Source organism: Penicillium maclennaniae (assembly GCF_028827695.1).
Source record: "Penicillium maclennaniae strain IBT 15551 chromosome Unknown utg000005l:1.0-2652337.0:1.0-2654196.0, whole genome shotgun sequence".
NCBI classification, from domain to species: domain Eukaryota; kingdom Fungi; phylum Ascomycota; class Eurotiomycetes; order Eurotiales; family Aspergillaceae; genus Penicillium; species Penicillium maclennaniae.
In genome coordinates, this window is record NW_026623217.1 from 2,550,317 (window position 1) to 2,571,260 (window position 20,944).

Sequence of the window (20,944 nt, forward strand, 5' to 3'; positions counted from 1 at the left end):
TTTAAGAGTAGGAAGTGAGATCTCACACGCTGGTGCTCGCGCTTAACCCATAGGCTAAAAGCCATAACGAGATCTCTCGGTACCGAGAGATCCGTTGCACCAGTATATATATTAGGTAACCACCTTCTGTGATCACAGAAGCTATTATAATCATAGTCCTTAATATCTTTATCTCTTAATCTTTGTCTCTTACCTTGACTACGACCTAATATAGTATATTAAATAGACTAAAGACGCTTTCGAAGCCTTTAGGATTATCGAAAAGCTATATAGTGAGATCTCACACGCTGGTGCTCGCGCTTAACCCATAGGCTAAAAGCCATAACGAGATCTCTCGGTACCGAGAGATCCGTTGCACCAGTATATATATTAGGTAACCACCTTCTGTGATCACAATAGCTATCTTATATAATAGACTATCGCTACTAAATAGGCTAAGCTTAAGTCTACTATCTATAAACTAGGTCTGTAGAGCGTATAATTTATAGTAAACTAGTAGCGTACCTATATAGAAGTAGACTAAGCACTAAGCGATAAGTATCTTCCTATCGCTATTTAATTCCCTATATTTATTTATACCGTAGGCTTTTACCCTAATACTATAGTTTAGCTTTAGGGTACCTAGAAGTTTAATTTTAAGGACAATAGACTTATAGAGAACGTTTTCGCTAACTTTAGTACTACTAAAGACTAGTGTTATAGTAATATAAAGTAATATCCTACCTTTTCTTCTTATACTATTATGATAACAGGGCCTTCTTGTTAGGGGAAAACGGTTATGTTACCTAACTTTTTCTGCCGTACAGACCCGCATTAGTCCGCACGGCTACTATATATCTATTCCTTCGTATACTTACTAAATAGAATATACTTTCCTATCTCTAGAACCTTATTAGTAATATATCCTTACTTAGCTAAACCTTCTATATTTAGCTAGGAACAGAAATATTACTATTAGATATATCTCTATTCCTATAAACGATCTCTTCTTAAGCGACTAATTAAGATCGCTTATATATAATACTAAAAGGAATCCGAAGTTCTCTTTAATTATTTTAGTTACTATTTATAAGAATATAAATATATATATTCATAAAATAGCGATATAAGGAAGTTATATACTAAAAGGATTAGTACCGAAATAACCTACTAAGGCTATAGATAGCAGAGATTAATCGGAGAAAACCTAAGTTTAATACTTATTGTATCTATATATATTAATAAAGATAGGTATTGGAATATAGACCAATGCTACATAGAAAGATCTATCCTTATATTCAACATATAAGACCAGATTGCATTGATCACGTGACCAGATTTTTCTTCTATCAAAATGATATTTTGACCACTTCTGATTCTGGTCCGCGGCCCTCCCCCCGAACGATAGGCGGGACCATTTTCCTTTAGGGGTAAATGGTCCGCCTTCAGGCATGAATGGTCCGTTCCTTCGGGGGTGCCTTCGGGCATGCCTTGCCCGCGGACTTCGACCATGGTCTTCGGACCTCGGTGAACAGACTTCGACCCTCGGTCCCCTTAAGGATAGGCGGACCACTTTCCCTTAGGGGTAAAATGGTCCACCTTTGGGCATGCATAGCCTGATCCTACGGGGATGCCTTCGGGGTGGCTTAGACCGTCGATCCTTGATATCATTCCTTTCGCTTCTCTTCGGTTCCCTTCTTTGCCACCTTCATTATGTTGCTGCCTAGTGTTTGTACGTCATTTGTATATCATTCTAGACGTCATTTCTAGGCTATCCTAGCCTATAAATACGTCCTTCTTTTCTAGCAGATAGAATAAAGTCATTTCCACTTTCCTAAAGTCATTTTCCACTTTCGAAAGTCATCTCTACCTTCTTCCTTTGATCCTTAGGACTGTGGTTCTGCCTTCGTTTATGTTATATCTGCTTATAGTCTATCCTACGACCTTTGACCTTCTTCCTTTGTCCGGCACCGACTGACCTAGCCGGACTAAGGTTGATCCCACGGACTTAAGGGGCCACGATCTGCTTCGTGGTAGCTTTACCCTTATAGCCCGATAATACCTAAAATATAATTTTTCGGCCTAAAACGTGACTTTTCTGCTAAAGTCAGTGACGTGAGGACCCTACGGGTCACCCGCGGGTAACCCGAGACGGGTCTGGCACCTCTATATCCCGACCTTCGGGTCCAAAAGTCAGACCCTTACCCACCCGCGGGGCGTGTCGGGTGGAGGGTCCTTAGGGTCACCCGCGGGTAAGTGCCAGGTCTAATTTTAATGCAATCACAATGTAATTGCAATACAATCAAATGGGAAACCCTAACCCATACTAACGGCTGCTGACTAAAATGCAATGCATTGCAATTCAATTGCCTCCATGGGATAGTGGTGGGGGACGCAAAGAGGTAGGGAATTGGATGGGGTGGCGGGTTTGGTGTGGATTACGTTAGTTACAGTGGAATTCGAAACAGTTTACCCCCTCGACACACGCTTTGTTCCTTGGGTCGTACCCGAAACGGGCTCAGTTCCAATTAGGCTAGGCGGTATATTATAGCCCACTCAAAGATGGTGTATCTTTACAACTAAGACAAGATAGGTTTAGAGTTGTATTGGGTACGCGTGTCTGGGGGGTAAACTGTTTTCGAACTTTACTGTACAGGAATACGGGTTAAGATTCTTTCCTGGAAAATGACAAGTTGTGGATGTGAACGGTCCGCAATATCATTATAGATGAGTTGAAGACCGTCAGAACAGCAGAAAAACGAACCACACGATAAATCGCAAGGGGTCAATTTAGACTTCCGTCTTCGGGCCCACAGTCTCCATGTGGGCTGCCCCTGGATCAAGGCGCTTCTCACCCGCTTCGGCCTCAAGCTGAGCGAGGGTGCCCCGGCGGGAGTCGGGAGCGACATCGCGAATATCAGTGAAGTGGACGGTAGGCACAAAGCTAGTCGACTTCCAGGCGACAGGGACCTTGGCGTATAGCTCGTCCACTTGTTCAAGACTCAGGCCCTTAGTCTCGTAGATACATGTGTAGACAAAGCCCATACAGATGACGCAGAAGCCGCCCCAGATAAAAAACACCTTGGACTGTAGGTTGGCATTGCCGGGTCCACTGTTAACCATATAAGGGGTGGCATAGGCGATTGCCCAGTTCAACAGCCAGTTCGTGGCAGTGGTAATAGAGAGGCACTTAGCACGGGCCTTGAGCGGGAATACCTCACCAGTGACGACCCAGGCGACGGGGCCCCAGGAGCAGGCGAAGAAAAAAATATACACGCAGACGAAGGCAATCAGCACCTTATTAGCAACGATCGAGCTTGCGGCCGTGCCAACTATAGCGACAATCAGCTGTGAGATACTCATACCGATCGCACCGAACATTAGCAGAGGCCGACGGCCCCATTTTTCAACCATCCATAGGCCGGGGAAGGTCGATACCACGTTAATAACGCTAGTTATCATGCTAATGACGAACGAGTTTGAGATTCCCGAGTTCTGGAAGAAGGAGGTGCCATAGTAGACTGCACGAAATTAGCACTTGAGCCCGATAATAACAAGATAGGTTCATAGGTCCCATACAGATAAAATTCACTCCTGTTAACTGCTGTAGGCCTTGGAGGGCACAACCGGTCGCTAGGCGTTTTCCAATAGATCCTTTGACGATATCTAAGTAGCTTGCTGAGCCCAAACGCATTTCATATTCGTGGTTAGCTTGGATTTCAGCCAGTTCCTCGAAGATAGCCGGATGGTTGATATCGAGACGGCGGAGGCGAGCCAGAGACTTCACGGCTTGATCGTGCTTGTCCTTCTTAATCAGATAGCGGGGCGTCTCTGGAAGTAGCAACATTCCGACAACAAGAATAATAGCCCAAGCAAACTGCACGGCAACGGGAATCCTGTAGGAGCCCGTATCATTACGGTTCTTAGTGGCATTATCGACGATTGCTGCTAGTAGCAAACCGATTGTAATGGCCAGCTGGTACGCACCGACAATAGTGCCTCGAATCCATTTGGGAGCTGTCTCAGACTGATAGAGGGGGACTATAAAGTATCACGGTTAGACAAGTCATAGCTGAGGAATACGATGGGAGCCAGCATACTAGTTGCAGAGAGAAGGCCGACACCCATGCCTGCAAAGAATCGCCCTGCCACAAACAGCGGAATCGCCTCAGCGGCAGTCTGGAGAATGACACCAAAGCAGAATACACAGCTATTAATGATCATGGCAAGTCGCCGACCAAAGATATCCGCAACAGGGGCAGCAAACAGTGCTCCGAAGAAGGTGCCGGCAGAGAGCAGGGAGACGATCATTGAGGACTGAGAGGAGGTGATGTCGGGAAGACCATCCTTGGGGTTGATGTAGCCGGTCGAGAATAGCTCTCGCCAGTATTTCATGGCGAGAATACCGCCGATTGTGCCGGTGTCATATCTATGAGACGATATTAGTCCGAATAGGGCAGACGGCATAGCATGAATAGTAGCGCATACCCGAAAAGAACACCACCAAAAGCCACGAACAAGCCAATGATGATAGCCGGAGCGGCAGAGCCGGAAGTACCTTCCGGCTTCTTTAATGCAAAGCCCATGATGAAGAGTACCAGCTTGAGGTTGCAGTGGAGGGGTTAAATAGGTCCACAAACTGGTGTTGCAGATTGGCTCTTGGAGAATGGTTCAGAGTTGCGACCTTGAGTTCGAGAAGACAAAAAAAGATAGTGAGAAAAGCAAACTGAAAGAAGGACATGCGGTTCTTTTTATATTTCCATGGGGTCAAATCTGGGCGAAGCTAGCAATACTCAAGGGTCCATATTTCCAAGGGTTCATACCCCGGATCATTACCCCCCCTAAGGTTACTACACGACCCACATAAGATCTAAGACAGATCGACCATTTTCCTCGTCGGTTATCATGAACAGAACTGGCAAGAAAACTGTTCTAGCGTCTTTTAAAACCCTCACCGACGCCTGATTCAAAAATTCTATGGCAACTAGCAACTGACAAATCCACGTCTCGCTTTGAAAAAAATTTCTCGCCGGTCAATGCGCTAGCTCATGTCCACCTCCACACGGGCACCACGAGTTCTATGCGCTCGGGTCGTTCATACGGTAAATTTTGTGCGTTTCTTTTTCTTCCCTCGAAAGGACTTCGGTTTTCACACTGTGCCATCCACGTAAGACCAGAAAGGGTTCTGGTTCTAGATGGATACCACTTACCTACCTACTCATCTGCACAATCAGTGGGACCTTGGAAAGATCTTCTCCCGAGTGCTTTCATTGCATCCACGACTCATCCAAAGGGTTGGCCTGAAAACTAATACTCAATGTGGGGATTTTTTCTGTTCCTCGGACTATTCACTAGATTTTCCGAAACTTACCCGATATTTCTCCGCATCCGGGGAGTTTTCGGCAGTTATTTGTAACGGGGGTGATCCGAGCAAGCAGAAATTCGATCGAGGAGAGAAAAGTATATATGTACCCTGTGAAGCTTTACCGCCTAATTTTACGAACACTGAGCCTTTGAGTGGACGAACTTTTCCTGTGGGCAGTATCATTAGCTTTTTGCGGGGAATAAGTAGAAAATCGCTGTGGAAAATTTGTAAACCGAGAGAAGAGTATGATTCAGCCGTAGAATTTTTTTTTTTCAACGCACTCTATGTCTTTGCGGCCCGTGTCAAAGCGCGCTACAGGATGCCGTGGCATGCTAACACGAACAACTGCAAAGTAGTTACCTTTCGCTAATTCGTGACCTAGTGATGATGGCCGGCTCCTTTTCGGGGGAGTACAACCGCGTCCCGAAGAAACCCCTAGAGCGCCGAGGTTGTTCCTTCTATGCCCAAGTGTTATGCCCGCTGGTGGTCAAGTTTGAGGGGCGTAAGTTTGAGTTTCTCCGAAGAAACCCGGAGCGGTGCAGTCCTGTAAAGGTTTTGCTAAATCTACCGCCCCCCATTTGCGAGCTTATCACCAATGAAGAACCAGCTACTGTTTGCTAGCAGAATAAGGAGCGTTGCGTTTTAGCGTCCCAGTCTTTTTTAATTTCCCCAGACCTAGTCCCCGTGGGGATCAGGTAGATCGGAGAATGTCTGCTCTATGAGGACTTGGGCGGTTGGCTCACATATAAATATGGCCGTGTATTGCCCGCATCTCAAGGAATCTACAACCATTTTACAATGATTCGAATCACTAAGGCCCTTGCGGTGGGCTTTTTGGCGGGCATCGCAAATGCCTTCAACTATGACCAGTCCTACCGTGGCCAATATCATTTCTCGCCACAGGAGCATTGGATGAATGACCCCAATGGTCTTGTATATCACAATGGCATCTATCATTTGTTCTTCCAGTACAACCCAGGAGGTATCCAGTGGGGGAACATGTCCTGGGGCCATGCTACCAGCAAGGATCTCACCCATTGGGAACAACAGCCCGTCGCTCTCCTTGCCCGGGGATATGGCGGGAATATCACCGAGATGTACTTTAGCGGAAGCGTGGTCGTGGATGTGAACAACACTAGTGGGTTTGGGAAGCATGGCAAGACCCCTATGGTCGCTATGTATACATCCTACGTAAGCACCCCCTCCCATCCCCCCGGGCGCCACCAACAAGCAAATGAATACCTGGAATAGAGATGACTAATACATCTCTTTTTTTAAAGTACCCTATTGCGCAGACGCTACCAAGTGGAAAGATCATTCAGGAGAACCAGCAGGCCCAGTCTATCGCCTCCAGTCTGGACGGTGGTATGACGTGGACCACATTCGATACCGCCAACCCGGTTATCTACAACCCTCCCGCACCATACCAAGATCAGTACGAGAACTTTCGTGATCCCTTCGTATTTTGGCATGACGAGTCGCAAAAGTGGGTTGTTATCACCACTCTAGCCGCACTGCATAAGCTCGCGATTTACACTTCCGACAACCTTAAGGACTGGGTGCTGGCTAGTGAATTCGGTCCTTATAATGCCCAAGGCGGTGTTTGGGAGTGCCCAGGTCTTTTTAAGCTACCCCTTGACGGAGGGAAGTCCACGAAATGGGTCATCACGAACGGACTCAACCCCGGTGGTCCTCCCGGCACGGTTGGCTCCGGAACACAGTACTTCGTAGGTGAGTTTGACGGAACCAGCTTTACTCCCGACGCCGATACTGTGTACCCTGGAAACGCAACAGCCAATTGGATGGACTGGGGCCCAGACTTCTATGCTGCGGCTGGCTACAATGGCCTCTCTGTTGACGCCCATGTCCACCTCGGGTGGATGAACAACTGGCAGTACGGCGGGAATATTCCCACCAACCCGTGGCGCAGCGCCATGTCCATTCCTCGGCACCTAGCTCTCAAGACCATTGGGGCCAAGACGACTCTCATTCAGCAGCCCCAGGAAGCCTGGTTTTCTATTGTGAGCAAGCAGCCGGCCTATTCGCACACCTACCGCTCTGTCCCGGCTGGCATCGTCAATGTGGGCACTACTGTGGAGGCGATCAAGATCGACTTGAGCTTCTCTACTGCTTCGACGGCTTCGGAGTTTGCCATTGCTGTTCGGGCCTCCGCTGACTCTAACGAGCGGACCCTTGTCGGGTACGACTTTGTCAACAAGCAGGTCTTCCTTGATCGCACCAAGTCTGGAGATGTGTCGTTCGATAAGACTTTTGCAAGTATCTACCGCGGACCACTTGCACCGGGCGTCGATGGCAAGGTACACATGAGTATCTTTGTCGATCGGGCTAGCGTGGAAGTTTTTGGCGGCCAGGGTGAGACCACATTGACTGCTCAGATCTTCCCGAGCAGCGACGCAGTTAACGCCCATCTTGTGTCGACCAGAGGTGCTACCAAGGAAGTCAAGCTTGACATTTATAATATTGCGTCGACCTGGAAGTGACAGCGCCGACCGTCAGCAATATGTTTACTAGTCAAAGATAAACCATAATACATTCCTTATTTAACCTTGAATATGTGTAGTCTAGTGTGGGGTTCCGCCCTGAAATGGAACTAAAAAAGAGAATGTGGTCTTTAGGCGTTGACTACGGGCCGGGGCTTTTGCCTATAGACGAGCCAACCTGTTCTGTATATAGACGGGTCCGCGGAACAAGAATCAGGAAGGTGTTATCTGCACAAGAGCAGCCGAGGAAGCTTTTGGAGAGACGAAACGATGCTTCTTGGACGCTCCTGTGCTAGGCCTTTATGACCCATCAAGAGATTCGCAGCTAGAGACGGACGCATCAGGGTACGCTATCCCTGGAATCTATTCACAGAAGCAAGACGGTGGCAATTCGTCGATCGCATGGCTGGACCAAGAAAGTAGCCCTAGGAATGGTACAGGAAATTAATGCGGATCTGAGGGATTACTATTTGCATCAACTGTCAGACTTCCGCTCGTATCACCTAGTCTACATAGATTAATCAGGCTGTGACAAACGGACTGGCTTCAGCAGGACAGTCTGGTCTCCCCGCGGGGTGGCACCTGTCCAGGCTTGCCGATCTCAGCGGGGTCAGCGGTATCAGATTCTCCCTGTGGGTTCTCAGAATGGCATCTTGATGTCTCCAGCCTTTCAAGGATCGACTGATGCTAGCATGTTCGGGGAGTTTATTGAACAGCTTCTCCGTTATTGCGGTCAAAGGCCGGAGCCAAGTTCTGTCCTTATCACGGATAAAGCGTCTTTACACTATACTGATAGAATAAGGGAGCTGAGCACAAATCCTGGAATCAAGCTGTTGTATTTGCCACCGTACTCCCTGATCTTAACCCGACCGACAAGTTCTTTACAGAGCTCAAAGTGTTTGTGAGATACAATTGGCAAAAACATACATATCAAGATTTCAAAGATTTCCTTAAATAGAGCCTGGATGTCGTGGGGCTAGAGAAGAAAGTGCAGAATGTCATTTTCGACATGCAAATGTTGAGGTCAAAGAGCAATGAAAATAGATGTTGAAATGGGAACGGCTCGATGGCTGTCTGGCGATGCAGACTGGACAACACACACACACACACTGCCTGTCTGGTGTAGAGGATGCTGGATGAGGCCGTACTGATGCCCTGTTGCGGCCGTGCGGGATAATCTTAATACTATATTATGGATAGAAGAAATTGGGTGAATCCTGAATGAATTAGGTAGATAACTTGTCTCCCTCTAAGTGTGTCTAGAGATATACTATGCACTGCAGATATTAAATTATGCCTAAGGCCATACATAGGCTTATTATATCACTAATTCTCCTACTATATACTACCCCTCCCTATAAAATTAACCGTCCTATAGTTAAGCGCAGTTAATTTAGAATACCTAAGCCACTTTAATAAAAGTAAAGAAAGATAGGACCAGAATACCTATTCCCTATCGCCGCGGATATTATATCTCTTCCTTATTATTATTATCCTCCGGAGGTGCAACTTCTAGATTAGGGGGGACTAATATATAGCCCTAATATCTTACGGTAGAAGAAGGAATCTTTCCCGAATACTAGCTTCTCCGCCTTAATTATATCTCTGAATAATTAGGTATATATTTATTGCGCCTTCCTCCTCTATAAGATAATATAGGCGGTTACTACTACTTTATCCGATCCGAAGAGAATATCTAACTTAGCTAATACACTAGGGTCTGTTTAGCGGCTACGACTAACTAAGTATTCAGAGATTAAACCTTCCCCGCGGAATCGTAGCGCTATAGGGAATATATACTGTAGATAGCTATATATACTACTTATAAGCCTTAATAGAGTTCTTAGAGCTTACGTAAGGTCTTAGTGTGCTATAGATACTTCTTCCTACGTACCAGACTCTAGAGTATCCAGAGTTAAGTGGTTATCTCTAATATATATAAATTATAGTAAAATACTTCTCCGCCTCTTAGTTATAGGGCCTATCGACCTATAAGGGATACTAGGTAAACTAATTCGGATATCACTAGCTATATAGATCTCCTTTACTTAGTTAGTGCTATATCGCTTAGTATCTTCTAGGGTCTAAAGATAATTATTAATCTTCTGTATAAAGCTATCCGTAATATTCGTTCTATCCTATACGAGAGCCTACCACTTCTGAATATAGCGATATATACTAAGTAGAATCTTAGTATAGTTCTATTTATCTTTATTATCTAATATTAGACTACCCTATAGGATTATGCTACCTCGTTTAGTCTACACTAAGTTATTCAGATTTATATTAATATACCTAAAATAAGTCTGTTCCTTAGGTATAGTACTCTTTACGTAGTACGGGAAGGAGATTAGTTAGTAAGCGTAGTCTAGCCAGAAGAAAATATAGTATGTATAGTACGCTAGATCCTAACGGATAAGCTATTAAATAATATCGTACTATATATTCCTTAACCACCTAAGACGAGGCTTACCTATATAAGGTAGATAGTGGTAGTTATATATATCTATCTCCTTATATATAAGAGTAAGAAGGCTACCTAGATAATACCTATCGAAGTCCTTCTTTAACTAGCTAAATAACTACAGAATAACTATACTCCCTCGCTCTTATATTTATAACTTTAATATAATAGGTATAGGCGTCGTAGGGTCGGGAGTAGAAGATACCCTATAGTAGAGGCTTTCGAAGAATAACTAGGTTACCTTACGATAGTCAGCGATAATAGGAGGATTAGCCTAATACTTAAAGCGGTAGAAATCTAACTATAACTTATTAGTATCTAATAGAAATTACGTCCGGTTCTCCTTTACTATAGTGTCTTAGTCCTTAGTATATTAGTAAATAAAATTAATTCGCACCGCTAGTGCTACGTGGTCCTTACTAGTACTATATATATCGAATAATTTAAATACTCTCTTCGTATAAGGTAAATAGATTATATCCTTAGTAAAGATTAAATCTAGTTCCGGAAGGAATAGCTTTCTAATACGCCTAAGTATTACTAACTTTTATCTATTTATAGTGTCCGTAGGAAGGGCTAAAGTCTTATTTATAGCTACTCTTTAGGTAATATAACCGTATTTAGTAGTCTCCTTTCTCTCCTACGAGGGGTTATATTCTTTATCACTTTTTAATAGGTAATTATTAAGAAGTAACTAAGCTATAGAAAGATTAGAGATTGCACTAGATAAGTCACTAATAGATATTAGGTCGGCTATATATTCCTTATCTAACTCTTTAAGCTATATCGCTATATCCTATATATTATTAGGTATAACACTCTTAGGATTATGGTTATCTATCGCTTTAGTATTAGTATTAGCCTTATCCTCTGTCTTAACCGTAGTAATAAAAATAAACTATCCTAAAAGAGTAGTCTAGCCTCCCGGTTCGATAATAGGTAGATCCTAGCCGAAGCCTACTTCGTAGTAGTACCTATCTTAGTCTAGTTATAGTCTATACCGAATAAGATCCTCTTATCTAAGGGCTAAGGTACACTTCCGGAGGAGGGCCTTTAAAAGATCCCCTTAAATAACTCCTTTAGTATTTCGGATATCTCTGCCTAGCGATAATAAGCGAGAGAGAACTTCGTTATTAATAAAGAGGCGGATATAATCGTAGCTAAGGCCGATAATAATAAACCTACTCACTAGCTCTATTATCGAATAAGTAATTAAGTAACCGAAGAAGGTATTCGCTTACTATTCTCCCTATACTTCGATAGCTTTTAGCTTATTTATAATAAGATACTACTTATTCTAGGCGCGTCGTACTTATATCCTCTGGCCTTTAGACTACCTTCTCTGAAACTCCTTATACTCTTCTGAGCCTCTCTATAGTTCTTCCTTATTAATATATTAGTATAGTAAATTAATAGTACGCTCTATATAACTATAGTTTATAAGTAGCCTATCGAATAGTTAAGATATAAGCTCGTACGCCTAAAGCTACTTATAGCTTCGAAGAAGCTAGAGGGCATTCTCAATACTATTAATAAGCTATCTATATACCTCGATATCTCTTAGGAGGTTATCATTATCTATATCGATCAGAATTCGTATATAAAGGTATACAGAGGTATATAAGGGTATAGTGGGGGGGTTAGAAAGAGAGATTTTATAAAGTGAGGTTTTTAAAGTAAAGTTTAGGGCTTTTAGTATTTTATATTCTAATACTTTATAAGGGATTTACTATATAGTCTTTTTAAACTAATAATAAAATTATAATAAATAAAGGAAAATCGTAATAATAAGCGTTTAATCGGTAATAACTAGTAGTAATAAGTATCCTTCCCCTCCTTATTATAATAGGAGAGCTATCCCTTAGCGATATAAATAAGTGTAAGATATAAGGTATTTTAGTGCCTTAGGCGAAGGATCTTTTCGGCCAAAAAAGTATCTCGTAGTATCGGTAAAATAAACGTTTATATAGTAAGATAAAAGAGTTATTATATTACTCTTAGTCAACTAATTAGTCTTCGCTTCCAAAGGTAGCCAGTCTATATAATATCCTATATTCTATCAGAATCTCCTATTCCACGAGGGTAGAATCTTTTAAGTCTATTACTATTAATTATATCCGTATTCTTATCTCTGATATAGTATAGGATAGTACTGTTAAGTTCCCTAATAGAGTAGGATCTATTTCCTTTAATAAACTTAATTTAGTATAGTCTAAGCTATTAAAAGCGGAGCTTCTAAATAGATATTATATCTAAAGACCTTTAACTATTATATAGTAAGATATAGTTATCTTTCTTAAGGGGAGTATCATGAGTGCGATAGTAGTCGTTAAAGTATCCTATATTATTCTTCTTAAGGCGGTTTATTCGTAGGATAGCTTCCTTAATATCCTTCTCTTATCTTTCGATCTATTATATATATATTATAATAAGACTCGGTCTGTCCTAGACAGTCTCCTATAGCAGTATACTCTATATAGGTATCTCTAGTTTAACTAATAAGACTATATATACCCTAAATAGGAAATAATATAGGCTAATTCCGGTAGTAATATTAATAGTTACTTAGTCTACTATTAATATAGTATAGAAATAAGGTCTCTATCGGTTTATCTAGATAGAAATATCTCCTATTAGATATCCGCTAGTTATCTTAGAGAGTGCGTCCTTTAATATTCTTATAGAATACTTAATAGGGCTATTTAAGCTAGGATAATATACTAAAATAGTGACCTTCTTAATATCGCGGTCTTTAAGGAATTTTAATATCTTACTACGGTTTTTAGGTCTATTATCTATAATAATCTCTCTTAGATACCTATAGTAGTAAATAATATCTTCGTAGATAAAACTCTAGATTACTTTAGAATCTACGCTAGTGAGGACTTATACTTCTACCTAGCCACTAACTAACTCTCGCCCTTAGATAATAGATTTAAAGCTATCCTTATCTAGTATATAGGTAGTATTAATAAATAACTTATTAAATAGCCTTAAGTTCTTCGGGGTAATAACGGGCTTATATATCCGTATTAGGTCTTATACTTAGTATTCGATATAGGTTCTAATAAATACAGCGGTATCTTTAAATATTCGTGGCTAATAATATCGGTACTTTAATAATATATAAGTAGCTTCTCGACCTTTATAAGATAAATCTATATATACGCTATATAGTGTATTCTGTTAGTCTTCCTTATTATTAAGAATATATCGTAAGATCTCTATTCTTCCCTTCTATTAGTAGAAGAGATAGCTATCTTAGTAAACGAACTTTATATAGCGTTTCTTAAAGTGATAGAATTAACTGCGAGATATTTCCGGCGGTCTTCTTAGTGTAATTAGATACCGCGTAATATCTTATAATTCGGTCGAATAACCCTCTCTAAGAGGTAGGACTATAGCGTTAGCGGTAGGGTTATTATCCTCGTTCTCGTCCTCGTCCTTATCTATTATAATAGCGGCACGCGCTAGAAAACAGCTCGCCTATAAGTAGGATACTTCTGTATTAATAAAGTTATTAACGTTAACCTCTTACTATTATTGCTTAATTTCTTCTTCGGTAATAAGACGCCTTAAAAGCCTATCTATCGCGCTATTCTTCCTCCCTAATATATACTTAATATCGAAGTTAAAGAGTCGGATCTATACTATCCACCGAGTTATTAGTGCACTAGGTAGGTTAGCCGTAAGGCAATTTAGTTAGGACACTAATATTTTCGCGTCTGTTTCTAATATAAAGTAGATACTATATAGCTAGTGTCGGAACTTCTTTAATACTATTAGTATAGCATAATATTCTAATTTACCTATATTATAGGTAAGCTACGTCTCTATCTATGCACCTAATTTATATCGCGCGGGTTTCCTAATACTATCTTATTCTTATATTAGGATAGCGCCCTAACCCTTTCTAGATACGTCTATCGCGATAATAATTACTAAAGGCTTAAAGTTATAGTCGATAGATAATATAGTAAGGAATATAGAGAGCACTTCTTTAACCTAATCGAAAGCGGACTGCTACTTCGCCTCTTACTAGAATAGGGTATTCTTCCTTAGGTAGGTATATAGGCTATCTATAATAATCTGAAACCTAGCCACTAAAATACGGAAGTAGATAGCTAGTCTAATAAAAGAGCGTAGTTTATCTTTAGTTAATAAGGTTAGCTAGTTAATAAGCTTCGCTACCTTACTCTCTATAGCGCGGCGCCTATTAATATCGCAGACCTAGCTAATAACTTTAATACCTAATATAGCGAATTAAGATTTTTCCGCCGAGATAGTAGTATTAGCTAGCTTAAGAAGATATAAAGTCTTATCGAGATTCTGGAGGTACTTAAGGATAAACCTATATATTCCTAGTAATATAAACTTATTATTATATTAGGACCGCGACCCTTTAACCGTAACGTTATCCAGAAATAATCTAGTAATAATACTAAAAATTAAATATAAGATCTATAATATTACCCTTTAGAATTATAGTACTAAATTAGCCGCGCCTTATAAGATAGTGGTCTATCGCAGAAGGCCTAATAAGGTTTAAATAGTAGTGAGGTCCCTATTTTCTTCTGCGAGGGTAATCTAATTATATCCGAAATAGAGGTTAACTAAAGAGGCTAATATAAGTCCCGTGAATTCTTTAGCGAACTTATTAATATCCGGGGGTATATTTATGTCTCGCTTTATAACCTTATTAATTAGTATTATAGTATTAATTAACTAATACTTACCTACGCCTTTTTTCTTTACTAGGAACTATAGGTTTCTGTACGGACTATTATATAACTCGAGGATACCTTTCTATAGTCTTTCTCGGAGTATCTTATTAATAATAGACGTAAGAGCCCGAGAAATCTTAAAGCTAGGATACTACTAAGCTTTATAGGGTATAGTCTTAATACGCTAGGCTAGTATAACTTCTTCACAAATATAACTTATATATTCCTAAGACTATATAAGTACCCCTTCCCTCTTAAATAATAGCTTATATAGTAATAGTCTCTCTCTAGGGAGAAGAGCTATACTAATAAGTAGTATTTTCTCTCTTTTAGGTGTAAGCCTAGTATCTCTTATAATAGTTACTATATAAGGTTATAGTAAGTTATCGAATTCAGAGGAAATATTAGCGGCGCGGTACTTTGTATAGTACTTTTTAAGGTATATCCTTTATTAGTCAGGGTTGCTAGCGGGGTCGACCTATCGGAATCAGATAAATTAACTAGGTATATCTTATCTGCCTTCCTCTTATAAAGGGTATTAACTTATATATAGTAGGTAATATAGTTCCTCGATCGAAGGGTATTAGGTAATCTTATCTTATGGAATCTTAGCTCTAATATAATAAAGTCCGAAAAGGATATATAGTACTTAACTTTATTAAAATAGGTAATATCGGCTATAGTCTTTTAGCGGTAATAAGGACCTATTAGATATTAGATCTATAAGATACTAAGATAAGGAGAGATCTTTTTGGCTAAAAAACTATTTACCCTATAATTCGTCTTCCCTATATAATTCTTCTTCTCTTATCGCTATATTTTTGTATTTTCTTACTTTCCGTATATTTTTATTATTTCTTCTTTAGTGATTATCGTATTTATAATATTTAATAGTACTATTAAGTAAATAGTCTTAGTGGACTCGGCCGCTAGGACAGAGGTAGGTATTAAGGCGGCTACTAAATACTTACTTAGGCTTTTAAACTAAAAGTCTTATATTCTTTAGGCCAGAGTTAGTCTTTATAGAAGGATCCCCTATTCCGTAGATAATATACTTTAAAGCTAACGCGCTTCTTTCTATCCTAGCTCGATATTATGTAGATAACCCTTCTATTACCTTTCTTAGAGGTTTATAGCAGTATGTCTTTCGCCTATATCCTACTAAGTAAGAGATCGTTCGTATAACTATCCCTAACTATAATATATAACTTAGTTATAATATTACCGATATTAATTAGTAGATTCTTAATATAAGTACTAACTACGAACTCACCGCTATTAATAAAAATAAGCTTTAGCCTTAGCTTTAGCTATATCTGCGTTTATATAGATTAGGCGATATCTCTGCGAATAATATTAACTAACGATCTAATATTAATATACGCCTTAACTATTTATTCGCTAACGGAAACTATTATAAATAGGAGGTCTCTAGAGTATTTATAGGGAGAAAATATAGGCGAGATATCTACTATCTAAGTATTCTGGTAGCTTACTTTTGCGGCCAGATCTTTTATATTAATAGGATTATCTGTCTCCCGATAATACTTAGTAATATCTCTTATAATTTAGTTAATCTTATCTTTCACTTCCTTTAAGAGAGAGATATCTACGAAGTTCGACTAAGTATATACTTATAAGAGTATCTTATTAATACGTTAGTTAATAATATCTATACTAATACCTTTACCTATTCTAGCGCGTATCTTCGGAATAGACCTAGCGAGCTTACTAATCGTAAGGGTAATCTCGGTTTCCTATATCTTTTATATTATAATATCCGAAAGCTAAGATCTTCGCTATATAATATCTAGGTTAATAAGGCCGCGGACTCTTCTCGGAACCTAGCTATATAACGGAGTAGCTTCCTACTAAGGCTATATAGTTTAAGTCTCTTTAGGCTATCCGTCTTATATTATATTATTATTATTAGTATTAGTAATATATAGTTAGAATCTGCTAGTCTAGGAGTTCCTTATTCTAATAATATCTTAGTCTCTATAGCGCTTTATAGGACGGCCTTTAATAGCGTTAACGGTACCGAATAGGATAATTACTTCCTTATTATCGCTTTCCTCGAGCTTCTCCTATATAGGCGCAGTACTAAGAAGTATAATAATAATAGAGTAGATAGATATATTTAGGTTCGTAAGATAAGTGGGAGCAGGAAGAGTAATATAAGCGATATTATTACTTAGCTATACGGATACTCTGTACAACTCTTACTTCTTCTAGTTATTATATTACGCTTAGAAGGCTTCTTAGTTTAATTATCCTAAGATCACGCGTAGTCTCGGGCTTAGTTATTTAATAGTGCCTAAAACTATCTAATTCATAATATTATAGTATATAATACTATAGCCTTATATATCGTAGATAGATAGATATTAATTTAGTCGAGAGAAGTAGGTACCTCTATATATTTAGTATTTTATTAGAGGATTAGCGCCGAGGCTATTTAAAGGGTTTCTTCTATTAGGCTTATACTGAACGTTATTCCTTATATCTCGGCTAGCCTATAGCTTAAGAGTAAGTACCTCTATCTATAATTATATTTCTCTGAGCTTTCTATCCTATTTATCCTAACGCTAGACCTAATTAGCGGGCGGTTAACGATTTTCCTAAGGCTTTATAATAGTAGTAGGTAACTACTATAGGGGATAAAGTTATTAGTTACGCTTAGGGTTACTCAGAGAAGATTCGATAGTTAAAAGAATTCTCTAAATATCGGTTTTCTCTTTAATATATAACCTAATTACTATATATATCTCTGAATAAGTGATTAGTGTCCCTCTTAGTAACTACTTATAAGAATATCTTCTAATAACCTTCTCTTTAAGCTACTATAGAAGTCCTTAGATAAGGAGACTTACCCCTATCTATATCGCTAACCTCGCCTTTTAAGTAGATATAGCTAGAGATATTATCGAACTTATTAAGATATAAGCGGATATTATCCTATATTATTCGCTTAACCTATATAAGGGATTAAAGGTATATCTTTGTGTACCTTTATTACTTACTATTATTATTATAGAAGTGCTCTAAGAAAGCTTTCTTAAAGATATCTTAGTCCTTTCTTAGCTAGGAGTCTTATCTCTTTACCTAAGACTTAGTGACCTTCGGTAGTACTAAGGTAATATATCTATAATATCTTTATCGCTTTTAACACTATATCTAAAATATATATCCTATAGCTTCTCTAGGAACTTAGAGATATCGGTCTTATTAAAGTATAGTGCTTCTAGGGATCCTAGAGCTAATAATACAGAGAAATAAGGTACTTAAACTATATAAGGATAAGGTATAGCCTATACCCTACTAAGCGGTTCGGCTAAGGATAATAGTGGCTAGTACTTATAATCCGTATTATTTATATAATTAATATTACTTAGGGTCGATTCGGATCTTTTTAGTATAGGTTCACAGTAATTTATAAAGGTTAGAATACCCTTAGGGTCTAATAGCTTAGGAGCTATTATACCTTACGTGCTATACGCTATTACTTACTTATAGAAAAGAGATAGCTTTTCGGCCCGAAAAGAAATACTGACTCTGTGCGCTTTACTTTTAATCGTATCTCTTTAATAATTCTTTTTCCTCTTCCCTTTTTCTTATCGAGGCCTCTTCCTCTTCTTATAATTTATAATACAGAATTATTTATATTAATATTATCTGTGTAGTGGAGTGCTATAGCTATCGGATACCTAGGTACCCCTACTTAGCTACCGTATTTAATTAGATAGGCTATATCTTTAGTAATATCTAAAGTACCGCTATATCTCCCGTATACTAGTCCGATAGCATTCCTTATAGGAACTAGGTATATTTAGGAGAACACTATATCTCGGCTAGTCACTCATTTGTCCGCACTGACTATATACCGTCGTAATCACTGGTAAATATAGTCTCCCGCTTAAGGTCTCAGACAGTCTTATAGCCTTCAGGGTCAAACGCGATCCCTACCCTTTAGGTGTGTGTTTCTTCGTATAATGATATGCCTTGACAAAAGAGCCTTCCCGGGGACGCTAATATAAAACGGGAACGGCTCAATAGCTGTCTGGCGATGCAGACTAGACAACACATATATATACACTGCCTGTCTGGTATAGAGGATGCTAGATGAGGCCGTACTGATGCCCTATTGCGGCCTTACGGGATAATCTTAATGCTGCATTATGGATAGAAGAAATTGGGTGAATCCTGAATGAATTGGGTAGATGACTTCTCTCCCTCTAAGTGTGTCTGGAGATGTACTATGCACTGCAGACATTAAATCATGCCTGAGGCCACACATAGGCTCATTATGTCACCAATTCTCCCACTACAATACGTAAATACAGATGCATATATGTTAAGAGGAGAACTTTTAATGCAAGGGAATTGCGCCGGCTAGGCAATTACGTAACGATTGGAAGGCAAGTGATTTTTAACGGGGTGGTGTTCGGGCCCACATACCCGACACTCGGCTAACCGGATTTAGCTTAGTTCGCGCACTTAGATAAATTCGGTTGCTTTAGTTAGCCCAATATCAAAAAGAGTTTAATTTAGTAGATTCAATCCACGCTTTTCGACCGCCCGCAACGGAACGCAACGCAGGCAGGTAACCCTGTACCCTAGTATATGAACGAGTCAGCCCTATACCCTAGTACATGAACGACTCAGCCCTCGCTCCAATTACTTGTCGCCTGATTGGCCGACCGGCTTGCCTCGTGCGTGCTCCCGTCCCCCTGAGGTGCGTGCCTGGTACATCTATGCGGCATCCGCTACTGAGCCTACTTTATATCATAATTTCTTCTATTTCATGCTCCGTGTGGAAATAGTGGCGGCGCGCTTCAACAGTACGCGTCCGCGACCGTGTCGGTGATCGCGTTCGCGTCCGTTCGCTTCTCAAGATTCTCTATTGCAGCCCCAGCCAAATTTCACTACTCACCTTGCTAAACCTGTCGGGACTCGGGCCTGTCCACGCGAGGCTCGGACGGTTCAGTATCGCGGGATGGATCTTTTTACATACAACGCAACGTACCAGATCTGGATCTGCATCGACTGTCGATACGCCGTTACTCCCCGTCAATTCGACGCTCATCTCTGCAGCCATCATCGGCGCCATCCAGCCGCCGGCACCGCGGAGCTTCGTCAGGCTGCCCTGGCCGAGATGTTAAAACGGCCATGGCTGGAGCCGACGCGGGAGCCATGCAAATTCCCTCCACCCGACTCCGCGTCTATTCCCGGTCTTCCTGTCTATCGTGGCTTGCGCTGCCCCCTCAGCGCGTATGTCTCGCGGTCGCTGGCGACAATCCGTAAGCATCTAGCACGCACACATCCAGGGACCCGACGACCGCGCGGCCGTGCTTGACACCTACACCGTGGTGTTGGGCCACACAAACTGAAATATTTTGTAAATGCAAATCATCTTATGGAAGTGAGGGAATCGGCTAGCAAAGGTCTGGGCGTGTTTACGAAATCCGATATTCCCGGAGAGCCAGTCTTACTTGAAGTCAGTCAGGAAAATTCGAACGCGAAAGATGTCGTGATGGCCGTCGAACAACTTTCAGCTTCACAGCAAGTATTACACCTAGAACTCCATGGTTATGCATACAATATATTTAAACGCGATGCTGAGCGTGAAACGGAGCAGGATTGGCAGAACATTCCGGAACTGCATCGCAAGTACTCGCCATCTATGCAGCAAACGCCTGTGGCAGGGTGTTCTTGCTCGGCTCTCGCATCAACCATTCGCGCCTTCCAAATATCAAGTTTGCATATAACTCAATGCTCAAAGAAGAGACATTCCATGCTATACGGCACATCATGGCAGGCGAGGAGCTTACAATCTCGTATATCAATGGTACCAATCACACCAAGGATCAACGCAAACCGGAGCTGGACAAATGAGGATTCTCGTGCTCCT

At 40.6% G+C, this 20,944-nt stretch overlaps 3 protein-coding genes across 3 annotated transcripts; 2 read left to right on the forward strand and 1 right to left on the reverse strand.

Annotated features, from left to right (window-relative positions):
- Positions 1-2,769: 2,769 nt before the first annotated feature.
- On the reverse strand, positions 2,770-4,565 carry N7477_006205 (sugar porter family MFS transporter; the record flags this gene model as incomplete). Its single annotated transcript, XM_056967868.1, has 4 exons — positions 2,770-3,500; positions 3,559-4,020; positions 4,080-4,408; positions 4,468-4,565. 4 exons carry the CDS (start codon positions 4,563-4,565, stop codon positions 2,770-2,772), a joined length of 1,620 nt encoding a protein of 539 aa, XP_056822622.1.
- Positions 4,566-6,142: 1,577 nt separating this feature from the next.
- On the forward strand, positions 6,143-7,845 carry N7477_006206 (glycoside hydrolase family 32 protein; the record flags this gene model as incomplete). The annotated part of the gene is made up of 2 exons (XM_056967869.1): positions 6,143-6,535; positions 6,625-7,845. The coding sequence occupies 2 exons, from the start codon at positions 6,143-6,145 to the stop codon at positions 7,843-7,845; spliced, it is 1,614 nt and encodes a 537-aa protein (XP_056822623.1).
- Positions 7,846-20,029: 12,184 nt separating this feature from the next.
- N7477_006207 (uncharacterized protein) lies at positions 20,030-20,389 on the forward strand (the record flags this gene model as incomplete). Its single annotated transcript, XM_056967870.1, has 1 exon — positions 20,030-20,389. The coding sequence occupies one exon, from the start codon at positions 20,030-20,032 to the stop codon at positions 20,387-20,389; it is 360 nt and encodes a 119-aa protein (XP_056822624.1).
- Between the last annotated feature and the right edge of the window lie 555 nt (positions 20,390-20,944).